Below are 17046 nucleotides of genomic sequence, written 5' to 3'. Positions count from 1 at the left end.
AGGCTTTCTTGTTCTATCAAAAGCAATCGTATCAAGCAGAAAAAAGAAATTTTTGTTCTAATCGTGTCTCATGTTACAGATCAGCGACTTAAAAGTAAACCTTGGTCAAAAAATGAGGGTGAAGGTAAACGGGAAGAAGGTGGATCTTCCTTATCGCATCGCTAACCGATTGGATATTAACTGTACGACTGACAGCGTGATCGTTAACACGCACATCGGGATCAAGGTTCTCTGGGACGGTATCAGCTTTCTCGAGGTGTCCGTGCCTACATCGTACAGAGGTCGATTGTGCGGTCTCTGCGGTAACTTCAATTCCCAGACCAAGGACGATTTCACGACGCGACGCGGCCGATTCCTGCAGGATGTGCAGAAATTCGGCCAATCTTGGGCCGTGGGTGCCAAGAAAACATGCACTCGAATTGCAAGAACAGGAAATATCAAAGATCAGGAAATCGATAAGGAGAGACGTTGTCGAGGAAGAAAGGATCACCGGTAATTTTTATGAATTTTCAATTTTTTCTTTATATATTATATATTTTTTTTCAAATTAAAATATAAAAAGAATAAAAAAAAAATTATTATCACGTTTTATACAACAGCTATAAAATAATTTCTCTAAGATTCTATTATTCTCATAATATTTGCAATTGTAGAAAATAATATTAAATGTGATGCGAAATTGCTACAAAACTAATAATTCTCAATACATATGATTCGGCTGATAATTATTATTCTCTTTTTATTCTTTCATTCCCGGTATCATTACAACATTTTGAAAATTTCACTTCTATCTCTTTTAAAATAAACAACTTGTAAATTATTTTTTACGATGCTATATTTTATTTCTCCACGATTTTAGACTGTGCAATCGACTGAGATCGCAAATCTTCGATCCTTGTCATAAGAAGGTGAATCCGATGATGTACTACAAAGCCTGCCTTCAGGACATGTGCGAGTGCCCGACCGAACATTGTTATTGTCAGTCCTTCATGGCATATGCGCACGAGTGCAAGCGGCTCGGCATTCAGCTACCGCACTGGAGAAAGTCTACGAGATGTCGAACAGTTTGGGATCAGTTGGCGAATTCGACGAATTTCACTTGCCGCAGATTTAATTAATCGCGCACATTATCCGCCGCCGTGTCCGGCTTTTAAAAACTCTAATTCGCGCGATATGCAGAGAAATTCACATGTGAGCATGAAACTCCCCGTACATTTTGTACGCATGTAGAGAGACTCTATACGCAATCCCTTCCTTCTTATCTTTTTTCCGAGATAACATATTAGTAATCGCGAATAATACAGAAAAGGAAATACGATGTTGTGAAATAATTCGCGTGTGATGTATATATCTCTAAAGATCGCGCAGAGTAATTAAAGAAAAAATGATTTCTCAGGAATTTTCAGAATCGATCCTCGAAATCAAACTTCATGTTTCCATTAAGCGAGATAAAGCTTCCGATACTTAAATATTCGATAAGAGCAAACATAAGTAACACGAGGAACGAAGCACACTTCTTAGCAGTCTCTGATAGATATCTCAATGGATTAATTCGGGATAAATATTCATAAACGTTTATTTATTCGTATATAATATGCACGCGGTACTTATAAGTCTGTCATCCATAATGAGAAACGATGAGACTATTAATGCGGTAGAAAATATTTCACTATATATATTAAGAATACAACGCAATGAAATATGTCTGGAACGCCATTGGAAAATAATCGCTGTTATTTCAATATAGTGTAAAATCGTTGAAATTTTTTATCTTTTTTTGCAAGTTTTCTCTTCGATATTTTTCGCGATACTATAATCTTCTTCTATCCCTGAGAAATTCCTTCTGTTGGCGGGAACATACAGACCGGACGCGGCGGAGTGCACGGCAAAAATCTACTAGTCACCACTTCGTATCAATATGCATTAAGGTTGGTGAGTTCCTGTGCCCCCGTGTTAGTAATGTCGATTAATGACTAGAGAAATACTCGAGCCAGAGTAGTAGTTTCTCATGATTTTGTCAAGATCAAAAATTTCAAGTTTCGTATTATGCCAATAATAATTATATACCAAAAAAACTATTATATAAAAATTATGTCTTACCTGTTGATTGACAGAATTTGAATTGCAAATTATGTTAATTTTAAAATTGCATATTTTTTACAAAAAAAGAACAAAACACTGACAATATCTAGTTTAATGCTGTGTATGATTATTTTATTTTATTTTTGTAATATTAATTCAAAAAACTACAAAGCAAAATATATTTTTTTCACATTGGACTAGTTCCTTTAAAAGCTATAATATAAATAAATTTATTTGGAAATTAAATATTTTTTCACAAATTTGTTTTACAAAATACAAAATATAAAGAATTATTCTTTTAATGCAATAAAATAGCTTTTTGGTATTTTTGGACTAAATGTGTAAATAATTTAATTTTAAGCTCGTTAAAGTTGACACAATTTGGAATTTAAATTCGTTAAGTATTTTTCGATTTGTAATTATCATTTTGAATTGTTTCTATATCTAGAAATTATTTTCTATAATTCATTTTTCCAGTTAGACTTTGACTCGGGTATCTCTAGTAATTCGTCTCTAGATTTCGTTCACACGAAAATCTCATGCGGGTCACAGCAGCCATGACGCCTGGAAATATGGATCTCACGTGTGTGTATCACGATTTCACGCGGAATCCTATAGATCCGACAAAGAGCATCGCGAATCAACTAACAGGGTCGTGCGTAGAGCGGAAAATGGATGATCTTGTGTCGCGAAATGAAAAAAAAAATTGTATTTTATATTTAGCGCTGAATTAATAATTGGCGTAATTTTCTGAATCTTATATAGGTGTAAGTTGGTGTATCATAAATTGAGAATGACACATTTAATGCTAGGTCTTTTCTCGTGTGAAATATTGAATTATTATTGCGAACAAAATTAATGTGACATATTGTAACTGACAAAGTGTATTATAAGTATCGTTAATTACATTATAATCCGACGAGTCTTATTAGAGAAAGATAGAAATTTTTACTCTTAATAATTATGCGACTGCTGCCTCATGAATTTTATATACACTTCACTGAAGCATATGCGATTAATTAAACGCGTATCTCCAAGAATAGAATCCTATCGAGCAATAGGCTTATATTAATGAAACGAGATCAGTATGCTCGGAATCGTGAGAACGACTTTGTAAGTAGCAGCAAGTGGCGATGTAATGTTTCGGAGCACCGTGCAGTATTTCGGCCGATGAGCAGGCTCGCGGCACATAGCATGTACATCCCAATTTAACGCAATCAATCAATTATATATGTATACACGTACATACATATAGATAAACATGTATAGACCCGCGCGGATCTTTGGAATCCATAGATCTAATCGCGCATTCATAGTACATATATCCGTGGCTTCATATATTTTTCATAGGGCTCTCGGATTCTCAAAATCCGTGTTTCGATCATCGTCACAGAATCCACAGATTCGTGTTTTCATAAATTCTTATTCTTCGAGATTCTTCAATCCGTAAATCGTAAATCTATAGATCGCTGGATTCGTAAGTTCTTCAATTTACGAATTCACATTTTCACAGATCTTTCAAATATATAAAATGTATGATCGCACGAATATTTGAAATCTGTAAATTCACATGATATCGAATTCTTAGAATCCGTATAGATTCCTATTTTCACAGATCTTTGGATGCACGGAGATCCGCGGTTTGTTAGACTCTTACATTTTCATCATGTAGAATTAGGAGGGAATATTTTCCCGCTTCGTCTTCGACGACGAGTATACTTTTTTTTACATTATATTATATTTACATAACGCGTAGACGTTTATATTAATTTTAGCGACACATTCACAAATTGTACATAGAAAGACACGATTATTAAGCGAGTACTAATCACGATTTCTAATAACGTGCCACGATTTTTAATAGCTCATCATTTATACTCTTTTTTTATTCCATTTCTTCGTCCGATTCTCCCTTTCTCTTGTGTTCTTATCTATTTCCCTTTTATCAAATTGTTACAAAAATTTTGTGAAGAAATTTTCAAATAGAGCTATTTTCGCGGCGACTTTTTAACATAGTGAAATTGTACATAGCTGAAAAATATACTGTAATAACTAATCACCGACGAGTTTCGGCGAGAGGAATCAAACCAACTTTGTATACCGGGTAGTCCAAAGTGTTAGCCAATTTTTGTTGATTCTAGCGTAGAAATATAACGTAGAACACACGCGAGTATGAACATAAATAATACAATAAATCAATTATATATTCATAAATATGTTTTATCTATATAAAAAAAATTTATTTCTCCTCTCTCTCTCTCTCTCTCTCTCTCTCTTTCTAATTTAAAAATATATCACATATCAAGAAATTATATAAATGTCATCGCCAAATTTAGCTTTTAATTAAAAAAAAAAAAAATTAATCGCCTTGATACGAAGTAAATATTTTGCGTAATTAGATAATTCAAGTAGATCAATATTATCGTGCACGCCATTTTGATTTTTAAACATCGCATATAAATTCTTTTTCCACTACAAATACGATTTCAATATTTCATTGTAATTTCGCTTTTTTTACGAGAACAATATTTGTGTTGTCACTTACCAAAGAGAAGAAAGTAAGTGAGATCGCTCTAACATTAGTTGTTGTCGCCGAAAAACACAACACACTCCGCGAGAAGCTCCTGAGGAAAATTCGTTAAAGTATGTTTGAAAAGCAAGCGTAGCCGCGGACGACGTAGACGCGCGATCGCGAAATATCGTAGCGATCGCGTATGTTTGATCGATTCCACGGCGATCTCACGTTCCCGGAAACTAGTACGAATCGTTATTTCACTCGCGTGATGCACTTTATCACGTTAATCCCGTGAAACTTTACGCAAAATCGACCGACGAACGTTCGCGCGTTTGAGCGGCTGCGGAAAGGAAAAACGAACATGGCGTCCTCTCCAGTGGTGCCAACTGCGAAAATTCAAAGACGTAATAACAGACTGCGCGTAGCCAATCAAACGCTGCGCCACGTTTAGAAAGAGAAAGAAAACTTTGTTGGGTCTACATCTCTTTCTCAAATGTAAGACTGAAAGAGACATGGAGAAAGAGAGAGAGAGAGAGAGAGAGAGAGAGAGAGACAAATGTTGAAAAACCGTAAAAAATTTAGTCAATTTTTTTGTTGAAAGAAATAAATATTATGCTACTTGCAAAGATAAATAAATTTTCTCATCAACTATTTTATTCTCTTCTTATTTATTATCTTCTTCTAATTTTGTTGCACACACCGCTCTTATGGTTAAGATACACGTAGTCATATTTTTATGTCTATCAACTTATTCGAATTTCTGCGATGAAGAAGAAAGAAAAAATTTATTGCGAAAATGTGTTCATTATAAAAAAAAATTTTTCTTTGACAATCGATCAATCCTTCGAAACATTTCGTTAGCAAACTTTTTGATTTCATTTTTTTTCAATAGAAGGATTTTATATTGTATAATAATATTTTAGATTTTCGCAAATGGATATAATAAAATAAACAAGATAAATTTGTAAAATAATGTATTATACTTTAAGAATATTTCATCTGAATATCAAAAGATTTCAATAGAATCCAAATATTAAATAAATATCGAAAGTTATTTGATACACAGAGACAAGACATTTTGTCGCACAGGGGCTCTAACAAATCTTGTCACGAGAGAGATTCGGAACTTTTATTACGACATTATAAATGCACAAAAACATCTTAAAAATATGCGTATATGTGTGTAAATAAGTGTATTAATGGGTGTAATCAGGAGAACGACAGATTTAATTACAGTATGGTAGGATGAAATAGAGCTCTACGCGCGATTATTCTCTTCTATATATATATTACTCTACGTCTCTCTATATATTATCTATCTTCTTATTTATTTATTTTTTTTTGTTCTTTTTTTTTATTCGCTACTCTTCTCATTTAACTTAGGAGCTAAATATAACGCGCTAGACAACGCTCGATTACGCTCTGCGATTATGTGCGTGGTACGTACGCATTTGGAACGTTATTAATGAAATTAGAAAATGTATCGAGTAATTATAGACGTACGTAAATGTGTTTTTCAAAAATTTGTTAAAATCTCTACGGAAAAATAAATATACGTTACAAAGACAAAGTTATAAGAATATTATTTTATATTAATAGTTGTGAAATAAATCCTTGTAATTCATTAAAATCAGATGTTGTTGGCATTTTACTACAAAGACATTTCGCATAAAATGTCTTAAAATTTAATATCGCCGCAAATACGTTACGTATACGAACATTGTTCACGGTCCATGGTTCTGAAGGAAAAATATCTCGTCTTGCGTATCTTCAATATCGTTACATTTTATCTTTTTTCTCGCTGGAAAAATAATTAATTACTTTATGCATAATAAACTAACATATGCAAGAAAATATTAATATTTAAATTAATTATCAATTTCCCTTATTGCTTGTTAATATATCCACTTTTTCGATTTTCATCTCCAAAAGACTCGACATAATTTTTCCGGATTTTCTTGTTCAGAACCACGATAGACGAACACGCGTAGTCGATTCCCTTGAAACTATAATATATATCAATAAGAATATATATATTCTATATACTCCTTACCTTCCGAAAAAGATTGAACACCTAGAACTAGAGTTTCGAAAAAAGAGACAGACAGAATAATACAAAGGAAGATTGAGTGAAAGGAAGGGAAAGAGAGATAGACAGAGAAATCGACAATAGAGACTGTCGCGGAAACTGATATCTCACGCTGTCTCTATTAAGAAAAATAAACCAGCATAATTGTTATAAAATCACTATCGCTTATTTGATGTTCCTCATTAAAGATTTTGCCACTTTTCAAGTATATCATCAAACCAATTCTTGCTGCTGATTAGTCACGCAGAAGCGAGAGCGGATTGCCAAAATTGAGAGTGTCGGTCTTTCACATAAACGCAATGCACCGTCTGTACATTTAATTCTAAACAATACAAAAGAATTTTATTTGTAAAAATAAAAACATGTCGTGCTCGTATGTATTATGCAATTAGCTGCATCCTTATTTTTCGAAAAGAACAGCGTCTACACTTCTGAATAAAACAGCAATTTTATAAGAAAAGAAATAGTAAAGAAAATAGAGAGAAAGATAATGTCAGAAATAAAGATTTTATATAAAATAAAGTGTCTAAAATTAAATTTTTATAACGTAATTTTATAGATAAGTTTACAGTTGATTAAAATGAAAAAAATACCATGGAGCAAAATAGTATTTTTGCTCTTGTCAAAATTTGCAGCCCACACGCATCTTCTCTTTCTCCTGCATAGACGCATCAGCGATTGTGACTTATCAGTTATCTTTAATGATGCCTTCTGCATCATTACACGAACAACGCCTGAATCAACGTACAGACTAGAAAGCCACAAGTGCCACAAATGTGACAACAAGATATCTACTAGATAGACGCACATAGGAAAAGAAGAGAAGCGACATAGCCTCCCTTGAATTTCATCTTTTTTAGTACAAAAATAGATTTCGAACGCAGATCGCGCAGCCTCCTGCAAAGATGTTCGAGGTCCGTTTTTAACAACAAATGTTATCGTCGAGCGTCTTTCACAAAAATCATCAGATTTTTATGACTACAAACGTGGAATGATTATTTTATTTTAACAGGCGCAATAATTTTTTTATTACATTACTTAAAGTTGCTATAATATCATAGATAAGCAAAAAATATATTGTAATATTCAAAGGTACGAACGAATGAATGCGGAGAACACAAAATATGCAGAGAACTAGTGTGTGCCAATTACTATATCGATTTATATATATATATATATATATATATATATATATATACGATATAAGAAAAAACAAAATTCTGCTGGTACAACTGATAAATTTGCGAGTTACGATTCCTCGAAATAATATCAGATAGCCCGACGTTAAAAAGAGAATATTATTTCGCGGCGAGACTGCGCGAAGACGTCCGATCGAAGAACAAGAATCACCCGTTGAGAAAAAGGGCGAAAGAGTTTTATTAAATCTTTTATATTATCGGAACACGCTCAATAAAATAAGTGATACTCTCAGAATTGTAAAGAAACGCGAATTCGTATCCTTTTACCATGGTGATGCTCAAAAAAGCGTATGTTTACATAGTAACAAAAAATATAATATATTTTTTAACTTAATGATATCGGGACATATAACTTTTATACAAAAAAATTTCATTACTCATTGAGCGCAATTTCATGATTCCGTTATATCGAGAAAATCGTGAAGCGAGTTTGAATCCTGCCGTAATTAAATTGTGAATCATTTAATCAATACGCGATTAAATTCTGAAGAGACATCGCTTATACATAAAAAGAATACAAATACGAGACGGAAAAAAGGATACGAGCTCATCCTTAAGAATTTTATATTTTATGCGGCAACTCGACGAGCAATTGCAATTATTCTCTTGTAACGATTTGATCTTCGAAGTGCAAAAAAATCTCTGTCATTATTTTTCTGCTTTGGCAATCTTATATTTCGCCGTAATTACAACAATTGTAGCTGCATCGTACAAATAAACTCGACGAATAATCGCTCGTCAATTTGCCAATACCGGATGTACAAAAATGAAGAGAAACTCGCGTTGTGAGCTCATCAACTACGTCTACAATATAATTATATATGCGCATTAATCAATTATAATTATTAACAACACTATTGATCGCACGCGCGGATTATGATCATTGAAGAAACAGAGGAGAAAAACATTGCATAAGTATGCCTTTCTTTTTGTTATATACTCGCTTGTACTAAGTTTCACTAAGCTCCCTCCGATAATTGTGCCCTTCTCGACGAGACAAATCAAAGAGACTCGGCGAGAAAAGCGAGCGCACCGATGTAATTACAAAGGAAAGCGCAAGGAAAGCGCTAAGTGGACCAAGACCCTGTTCTTGATCCTTTCGATTGTCAAGACAATGCAAAATTAATAATCCTTCGCTCGCATGAGAAACATTATTCATAATAATGATAAACATATTCATAAGCGATAAATATGCTTATCATTATTTTAATATAAAATTTTTATCTCCTTATATAATTGTACCACACGAGAATAAATTATTCGCGTCGTATCTATAATAATATCACACGTAAAATCAGAGAATCCGCATATAACGGGGCGATAAAAAATTTTACGTAATCGCAGAGAGACTGTGTTCGCAGAGAATTGTATATTCTCGCGCATCCCGCATGTAAAATATTATCGTGTCGAATAATATCGCCACGGCGTATTATTACATCAACGAAGAATACATAAAACTTTACACGCTGGCGCACACGCAGGTGTTTATATTGTCGACTATATTCTGCCCCCTCTTTCTCCTTCAAATGCGAGACTGTTGTGTTATAAGATCTCGTCCTCTGTTATTATTCGACGCGATGAGCTTTTCACTTATTGTTAACAGGCCGCGATCGACTCAGCGCATCCCCGCATCAAAATCGCTTTCTGTGTCATTACTTATTGATATAATGTATACATACGAGAGTTTATCGAGCATGGTTCCTGTAGTCGTGTCCGCGTTCCTATCGAAGAACGACGGAGAAAAACTAGAAAAGACACTTCAGACTCGTGCTTCCGCAACGAACAAGGGAGAAAGGAAAAAATATCATACATGTATCACTTGTGTTCGTGTGAGTATACTTGTATGTTTCTGAATGTTTACGAGTGTATTTTTGTGAATGTTTATGAGTGTACTTCTATATGTATACATGTACGTGTGCGTATGTATCTGCATATGTGTGTGTATATATATGTGTATATGTGTCAATATAAGAATTGATCTCAACGTAGCACTAATAAATTCTTAACCCGTCGTGAGTCCGGAGAATCTAAGGACTCAACTTTCTAAAGATCAGCTACTTAAGAAGATTAAACCGACGAGAAGTGCAACGTTAACGAAATATCGATAGAAATTTATAATGTATAATATATATTATTATTTATGTATATATGTAATATATATCGTAATGACTTTATGTATATATATATATATTATGTATATGTATATATAATCACATATATATTCATTCATTCGTCCCATATATATATATATATATATATATATATATATATATATATATTATATATACTCTGGAAGGCGACAGTAGAGAGACTACTGAAGTAAATGCATAATAATATACGCAGAGAACGAAGACATCGCTTTGAAATTTCCGTCTTATCGTGTTATTTCTTCTTTACGTGCTATTTCTCCGTTCGTTCGTTTTTTTTCTCGCGATAATTATTTGGATTGAATCTTCAGCATCTACGCCGTATTTCTTTCGCTTGTTTTTTTCTTTCTTACAGCGTAGTGATATACAATCGACTATCGCGCGATTGCTTAAAAATACATCTGAGATTCTCGCGTGAATTCTTAATGAAATTCAAAAACGACAGCGCACCAAATTCTCGCTCGTTTTATCACGAAAATGCTACAGCGAGAGTCAGAGATAGAGAGAAAGAAAGAGAGAGAGAGAGAGAGAGAGAAAGAGAAAAAACGGATAGAGAGCAAGAGAGGGATGAGAGAGCCCTGAGTGACAAAGAGAAAGATGAACGGCGAGGAATGAAGTGAAGGATAGGTACGAGCCTGAGATAAAGTATTCCGCTTAAACATGTTGCACAAACTCTGGATTGAGATATGAGAAACCCATAAATTCCGTCTGGTCCAAGTTCATCATGAACAGCTTATCCGTGGGAGTCAGATCTGTTTTCTCTGAGGTGAACTGCTTGTCGAAATTACTCACGTCTTTACGATGTTGCTGAAAAAAAAAAAAATAAAAACAATAGCATAAAAGCATTTTTGTTTCAAATAAATTCGAAAATGTTTGTCTGCGACAAATACTTACAATCTTTGGCTTGAAGGGTGGTTGCACCTCGCGATTCTCTATCTTCTCCCAGTCGATACGCCGGAAGAACGCATGGATCCGCACATCCTCCTCGCCGCGCATTCCGCATCCTAATCTCTTGCTTGGATTCTTTGTGAGAAACTATAACAAGTAATTTTCATGCAAATTAAAAATTCATAGGTCTTTAAAATTTATACATCTTTTTTTAACAACAGATTAATAATAAGTTATCTATATACATATTTCTGCGTGTAGATTAAATTTCAGCTGGTCATGTCACTTCTGTCATATTACGCATCAGAAATCGTTTACAAATTTATGAAATGTTCAGCTAAAAATAGAAATTTTATTTAATTATTTAATATCGACGATGCAAAAGTTTACGCTAGTTTAAGGAAGATTATTCTCTTTAGAACATGTTTAAATAAGTCTAAAACTCCGTTTAAACTTATTTAAATTCCAGGAAGCTATCGAGGTAATATTGGGGTATAGAAGACATGCTTACCGCTTTACAAACTTCTTTGGCCTCTTTGGATAGACTCTTCGGATAACTGACATTATGGTCCGTAATCGCGGAGAAAAGTTCGTCCTCGTCTTCGCCATCGAACGGTGGCTGGCCCACTAACATTTCGTAGAGCAATACACCGTAAGCCCACCAATCCACGGATTTGCCATAAGGTTGATATAGGATAATCTGCGCAGAGATAAAGAACAGCGTAATTCTGACAGGTAAGGTAGTCCCGAAATTTCAGCTCAATTTTATTGGATATCCTCCTGAATTGGCTAAAATGTATGATACTATTTCTCTTGGAAAATTCAGAATTGATTTTTCGTAGTAAAAATTGCGAGATGTTAATGATTTTTATAAATAAAAAATTAATTACCAAAAATTAAGCTTCTAAAATAGCAATAAAGAGAATTACTTATAACTTAAAATTGACTTTAAGACATCTTTAATTTGAAATTTGTGTTATCGAAATATAAAAAATTAAAATTTTAAAAAAAATTGTAAAAAGTGATGATATCTCATCACTTACTTGTGCAAAAGAAAATTGATTTTGAGATTTGAGATTAGAGAACTAACAAAGTATATCCGTCATTCGTTACTATTTCATACACACACACACACACACACACACACACACAAGACAATGTTATTACAAGTTTTGTTTAAACATTCACCTCCGGCGCTATGTAATCGGGCGTGCCGCAAAAGGTTTTGGTAGTTTTATCGCCGGTAATGCCTTCCTTGCACATGCCAAAGTCAGCAATCTTTATATGGCCGTCCTGATCCAGCAGAACGTTATCGAGCTTGAGATCACGGTAGACGATGCCGCGCGCGTGCAAGAAGAACAGGCCGATCGCTATCTCAGCCGAATAGAATCTGCAAATGTGGAGAGAGACACGTAAATCGATGCGAGAGCGATATACTCGTTGTGTCGAGATCAATCGCGGAGCTTTCAGAATGAGATTTGTATGAAACTTGGTGGAAACGTGCCATGGACATAAGATCAAATAATCGAGGCTTTGTTACGGTTGTATAGTTATGATTAATGAGCAAAACTTAAGGTCACGACGACAATGATGACGACGACGAAGCGACACGATGTGCGAGCACGCCTGCCTTGACGAGACACATCTCACGGACACAATCGGTTTTCATTTCGTACTCATTTCGTATGCGCTGAGAAAGTTCGACAACGTGAATCGCTCGAGAGTTGTCGCGTCGTCGTCATCGTCTCACGGCGCTTTAATAGAGTTAAGGATATCGATCCGCAAGTTAAAGCGGAGCATGTTCACGGACGTCAAAATACTCACACTGCCACCGGCTCTTTAAATTTGCCACACTGCTGTATTTGGTACATCAGATCGCCGCCGTTCACGTATTCCATTACGAAGTATAGACGATCCTGAGGTGGAAAGCAGAAAGCGGATCTTTGTAAGCCGCAAGCAAGTGTTTCAGTTAATCTTTCATTCGTGTTTCACATCGCCCGCATATAAGAGAGCTTATGTGCTTTTCACTCAACGTTCCCCTCTTTGAGAAAATTTAATAGAAAACTTAATAAGCAGATTATTCCATTCTGATAACGTTTGAATCAAATTTTGAAAAGTGAATAAACGAGAATGTCACATACTTTTTTTTACACATTTCAAGTGGATTTTGCCCTCCAACAGAATTTTTTTAACTTTCTATTTTGGAGAGAGAAAATTTTTAATGTGCTCAAAATATTTTAATATTTATCTTAAAATTTACAATATACAAATAAAATTCTTACGTTACAAGATAAAAATAAATAAACTAAATATTCGTATATATAATTTATATTTATATAATGATTATATAAAATAATTAAATTTCATTTATGTTTAATTTTTTAATTTATAATCGAGCAATAAGTAAACAAATTTACGTAATCTAGACTAGCAAAAAAAGTACTATCCGTACCATTGTTTGAAAGCAAGAGTGCAATTGCACGAGGAAGGGCGGTTTATTCGAGAGCGCGAGTACACGTTTCTCAACCATCGTGCATTCCACATCGTCGTCTTGGATAATAATGTCCTTCTTCAAGATTTTGATAGCATACAGCTCGTCGGTACCCTTTCTCTCCGCCAGCAAGACCTTGAATTAATTATTGATCCCGAAGTCAAGATGCAGTCGAATTCGAGTAGCCATCTTTCAAGATCATCAAAACTCACCTTGCCAAAGCTGCCTTTGCCGAGTACCATTAAGAAATTAAAGTCGCTAGCTCGTATTAAATCGCTTTTACCCATATTGTGCGGCACATCCTTATCCTGGGTCGTATGTGTCTTCTTCGTCACCGAAGTTTTCTAAATAAAGTCCGCGCAATATATTCGCGTATGAATCACATACTATAGATACTATAGATACAATAGATACGAAGCAATTCTATTGCTCGAAATAGAAAGTACATATATGCAACATTTTAATGAGTTGTTTTGAAATCATTTCGTTATATTTATCGAAAAAATAATTTCACAGCTTCAAACACAGGATTATTTCAAAAGCAGACTCTTCATTAATGTTCAGTCATTTCATATTTAAAAATGAATATTTATATTTCTGCTTTTATTTTTTAAATATAAATTGCCAAGTAAGTAAATACCCGCATTTTGGTTTTAAGCTCGGCGAGGTCGACGCCTTCCTCAGGTACAGGTACATTGTAGAACTCACCCTCCTCTTGAGTGAGGAGCTTGAACCAACCACTCGCGGGCGCTTTAATAAGCTCCGATATGCCAAAAGATAGGGATCCCATGAAATCGTTTCTGGACGTTCGATCCCAATCCCATACCTCGATCAATAGTCGCCTATCTTTATCTTCAGGTTTCAGGTCACTAATAATAAAAGCCAGATTGCTAAGCGCTGCTTTATCTCACAAAGATAGCAATTCTCGTAATCTCTTTTATAATTCAATTTCAAGATGCGCTCTCTTCCTACTTGAGTAATTGATTCTTTGATATGTCATAAGATAGAGAGCTTGAGAGGATAAAGATTTGATTTATTTGAAAAATCAATTAACTTGTTAGTGTATGACTTATCAAATAATGTTGGTCAACAAAATGTCATTATAATTCTTTAATAGAAAAAATTAAAATTTTGTAAAGTTATAAAAAAAAAAAATATTTAAATTTTTTTACATAATTTGATATTTTTTAGAACTTTAAAAATATTTGATCAAGATTAAATAGCGCGCATTGAACTCACTTCGGACGAAATTACAGTTTGTGTGTCCAAATTATTAAATAAATAAGGAAAAATGTGTATTATTTTAAGTTTTTTGCAATTTAACATTCATGAAGCTCAATTAGAAGGAAACATCTTGAAACGATTAATCGTAAAAAAAAAACACACGTCTTAATTTCTAAGAATAAATATCTAATTGTCCAGCGTAAATTTGACTCGGCAAGCGAACGAAGCGACTTACAAGACGAGTGTCTCATTCCATTCTGGATTTAAGCTCGACTTGATTGTCTTTGTTTTCTTCTTTACGTTGTCCGAGTCCGGGATTAACTTCAGCTTAACGTAAGGATCCGATAGTCCGTTCGGATCCATCGGAATAAGATTTCGTCCTTCTCGCACTGCGAACGAACAAATCAATTTCTTTCGGAAAGAATTCACGAAGAAAATAGACATACGTATATTTTCAAGTAAGCTCCGGGACAGATATTTAGATACGGAAAACAAGTTTTACGTAGTAGGATACTTCGAAAAATATGCTAGTATCGATATTATTACAAATGAATAAATTTTCGCGTATTAAAAACAATCTATACAAATACGTAGATTATCGAATGTTAACCATACATTTTTTTAAAAACATTCATTACCAATTAATTTTTTCTATTAATAATCACATATATTTATATATTCTTTATGCATCGTTTTAATTCATCATATAATTCTAAAGCTATTAAAAATTAGATGAAACTTGTAAAAACTTTTCCTTACAATAAATAAATATATATATATATATATATATATATATATATATATATATAATAAATAGTTTAATGCTAAATATGTTTCTAACATTTTATCTAATAATTAATTAATACTCTATTAGCTAGAGAAATGAAACATGGCTCAGAAAAATTTAATTAAGTGAAGAAAAGTCGCGCTTTGTTTCGCGCGAAGGAATCTTTAATAGATTTTATCGATAACTTTGATTAAACGTCGAGGACAGTGTAATATCCTGGTAGCCCATTCGGGTGCGCCGCGAATGAGTTTGAAGAAACCTAATTTTCAAGATAATCGACAGGTGATAAGAGCCTCGAGGGAACAGACACGCCGTTTCTCCGCAATGCTTGTCAAGCCATTTATAGTGAGATGAAAATATTGCGATACGCGGCAAGAACGTTATCGCAGCGGGTGCCGCAAATATTTTCTAAATTTATTGCAAGATTTCGCCACCCTCCCGCGCCTAAACAATAATTATATATCAAAGATAAATCTTATTCCCTTCCATGACCAACGAAATTAATTGATAAGACATGGGACAAAACGTTTATATTGTAAAGAAACAATAATGAAGTACACACGCAGATTTTAAATTCAAGAATATATTATTATATCTATATATAAGGATAATACTCCGCTGAGAGAGAGAGAGAGAAATAATTATATAAACAACAATGTTATGTACCTTGTTGTCATTCGCATGGTGAGATTCGAGCAAAAAGGTAGTCACGCGAGTCGTTTCGTTTTGAAATGATTACTATCGTCGTATTATCTCTCGAAATATAAATGTACAAACATTAAAATCATGCCAAACGCAAACATTTCCTACAATCATTACAATTAGTGATTATCAATCTGTGCGATCAATTAATTTTTTCAATTATTGCGTTTTTTAACTAGTGATTATTTCGATTCATACAGATATCATATCGCATGATATATCAAAGTAAAATTATCGATATCATCGAATTTCTCGGTCTTTAATCGGTCAAAATATTGCGGATATATTGAATCGATTTCAAGTCGAGCGATGCATTTAATTAAACAGAATCATATTTAATCAAATATATTTTAATACTTTTCAACAAGTAGTGTAATAAAAATTCGGCATTTATATATCGATGATTTTCATTAAAATGCGTATTTCATGTGATTTATTTGATCTACCACGTAAATAGTCAGCATGACAATGTATTTTCGGCCAATTATAGCATCCGCCAATATTTAGCTTTAACTCGTTTATTCATGATATAATACAAGATAGTAATCATTTTGAAATGAATATATATTTATGAATATATATCAGTGAGTGAATTTAATATAATATTTGTATGCTAAGCGAATCTTCTTTTCGTGCGAGCAAAGTTTTCGCGTTTTTCTCCCATCGTAATTTAATAAAGCGAGCGTCGCGTGCAATTAATGTCGCAAGTGCCGTGCAAAGTGTTACACGATTGTTCTATTTTATGTAATTAATGCAAGCGCGATCATAATTAATGGTTTTTTTTTTCGCGAGTGTAAGTGACAAAGAAATAGCAAAGAACGAAGAAAAATAGTAGAAGCCCCAGAAGACATTGTACAGCGATGGAGCAACTATAGGTAAGCAACTTTTAACTTATTTAATTTATTATTTATTCTTAATAAAA

The 17046-nt window shown here is 33.7% G+C and overlaps 2 protein-coding genes across 4 annotated transcripts in view; one reads left to right on the top strand and one right to left on the bottom strand.

Moving 5' to 3' along the window:
- LOC126859116 (BMP-binding endothelial regulator protein) overlaps window positions 1-2790 on the top strand; it is a 34992-nt gene extending 32202 nt beyond the window's left edge. The window contains exons 10-11 of the mRNA XM_050610088.1: window positions 80-492; window positions 860-2790. Coding sequence (XP_050466045.1) covers window positions 80-492; window positions 860-1118 — 672 coding nt within the window. The 3' untranslated portion in view covers window positions 1119-2790. The remainder of the gene's footprint in view (window positions 1-79; window positions 493-859) is intronic.
- A 2764-nt stretch (window positions 2791-5554) lies between these two features.
- Window positions 5555-17046, bottom strand: part of LOC126859080 (protein kinase C, brain isozyme) — a 59587-nt gene continuing 48095 nt past the window's right edge. For all 3 annotated transcript variants that reach the window (XM_050610009.1, XM_050610010.1, XM_050610012.1), the window contains 9 exons: window positions 14871-15024; window positions 14052-14280; window positions 13624-13755; window positions 13373-13546; window positions 12745-12836; window positions 12109-12310; window positions 11432-11620; window positions 10927-11067; window positions 5555-10839 (listed from right to left, as the gene is read on the bottom strand). In XM_050610009.1, coding sequence (XP_050465966.1) covers window positions 10687-10839; window positions 10927-11067; window positions 11432-11620; window positions 12109-12310; window positions 12745-12836; window positions 13373-13546; window positions 13624-13755; window positions 14052-14280; window positions 14871-15024 — 1466 coding nt within the window. In that variant the 3' untranslated portion in view covers window positions 5555-10686. The remainder of the gene's footprint in view (window positions 10840-10926; window positions 11068-11431; window positions 11621-12108; window positions 12311-12744; window positions 12837-13372; window positions 13547-13623; window positions 13756-14051; window positions 14281-14870; window positions 15025-17046) is intronic.

The sequence above is a fragment of the Cataglyphis hispanica genome, chromosome 2 (genome assembly GCF_021464435.1).
Source record: "Cataglyphis hispanica isolate Lineage 1 chromosome 2, ULB_Chis1_1.0, whole genome shotgun sequence".
Lineage (NCBI taxonomy): Eukaryota > Metazoa > Arthropoda > Insecta > Hymenoptera > Formicidae > Cataglyphis > Cataglyphis hispanica.
This window is presented reverse-complemented; position numbering and strand designations above follow the sequence as displayed.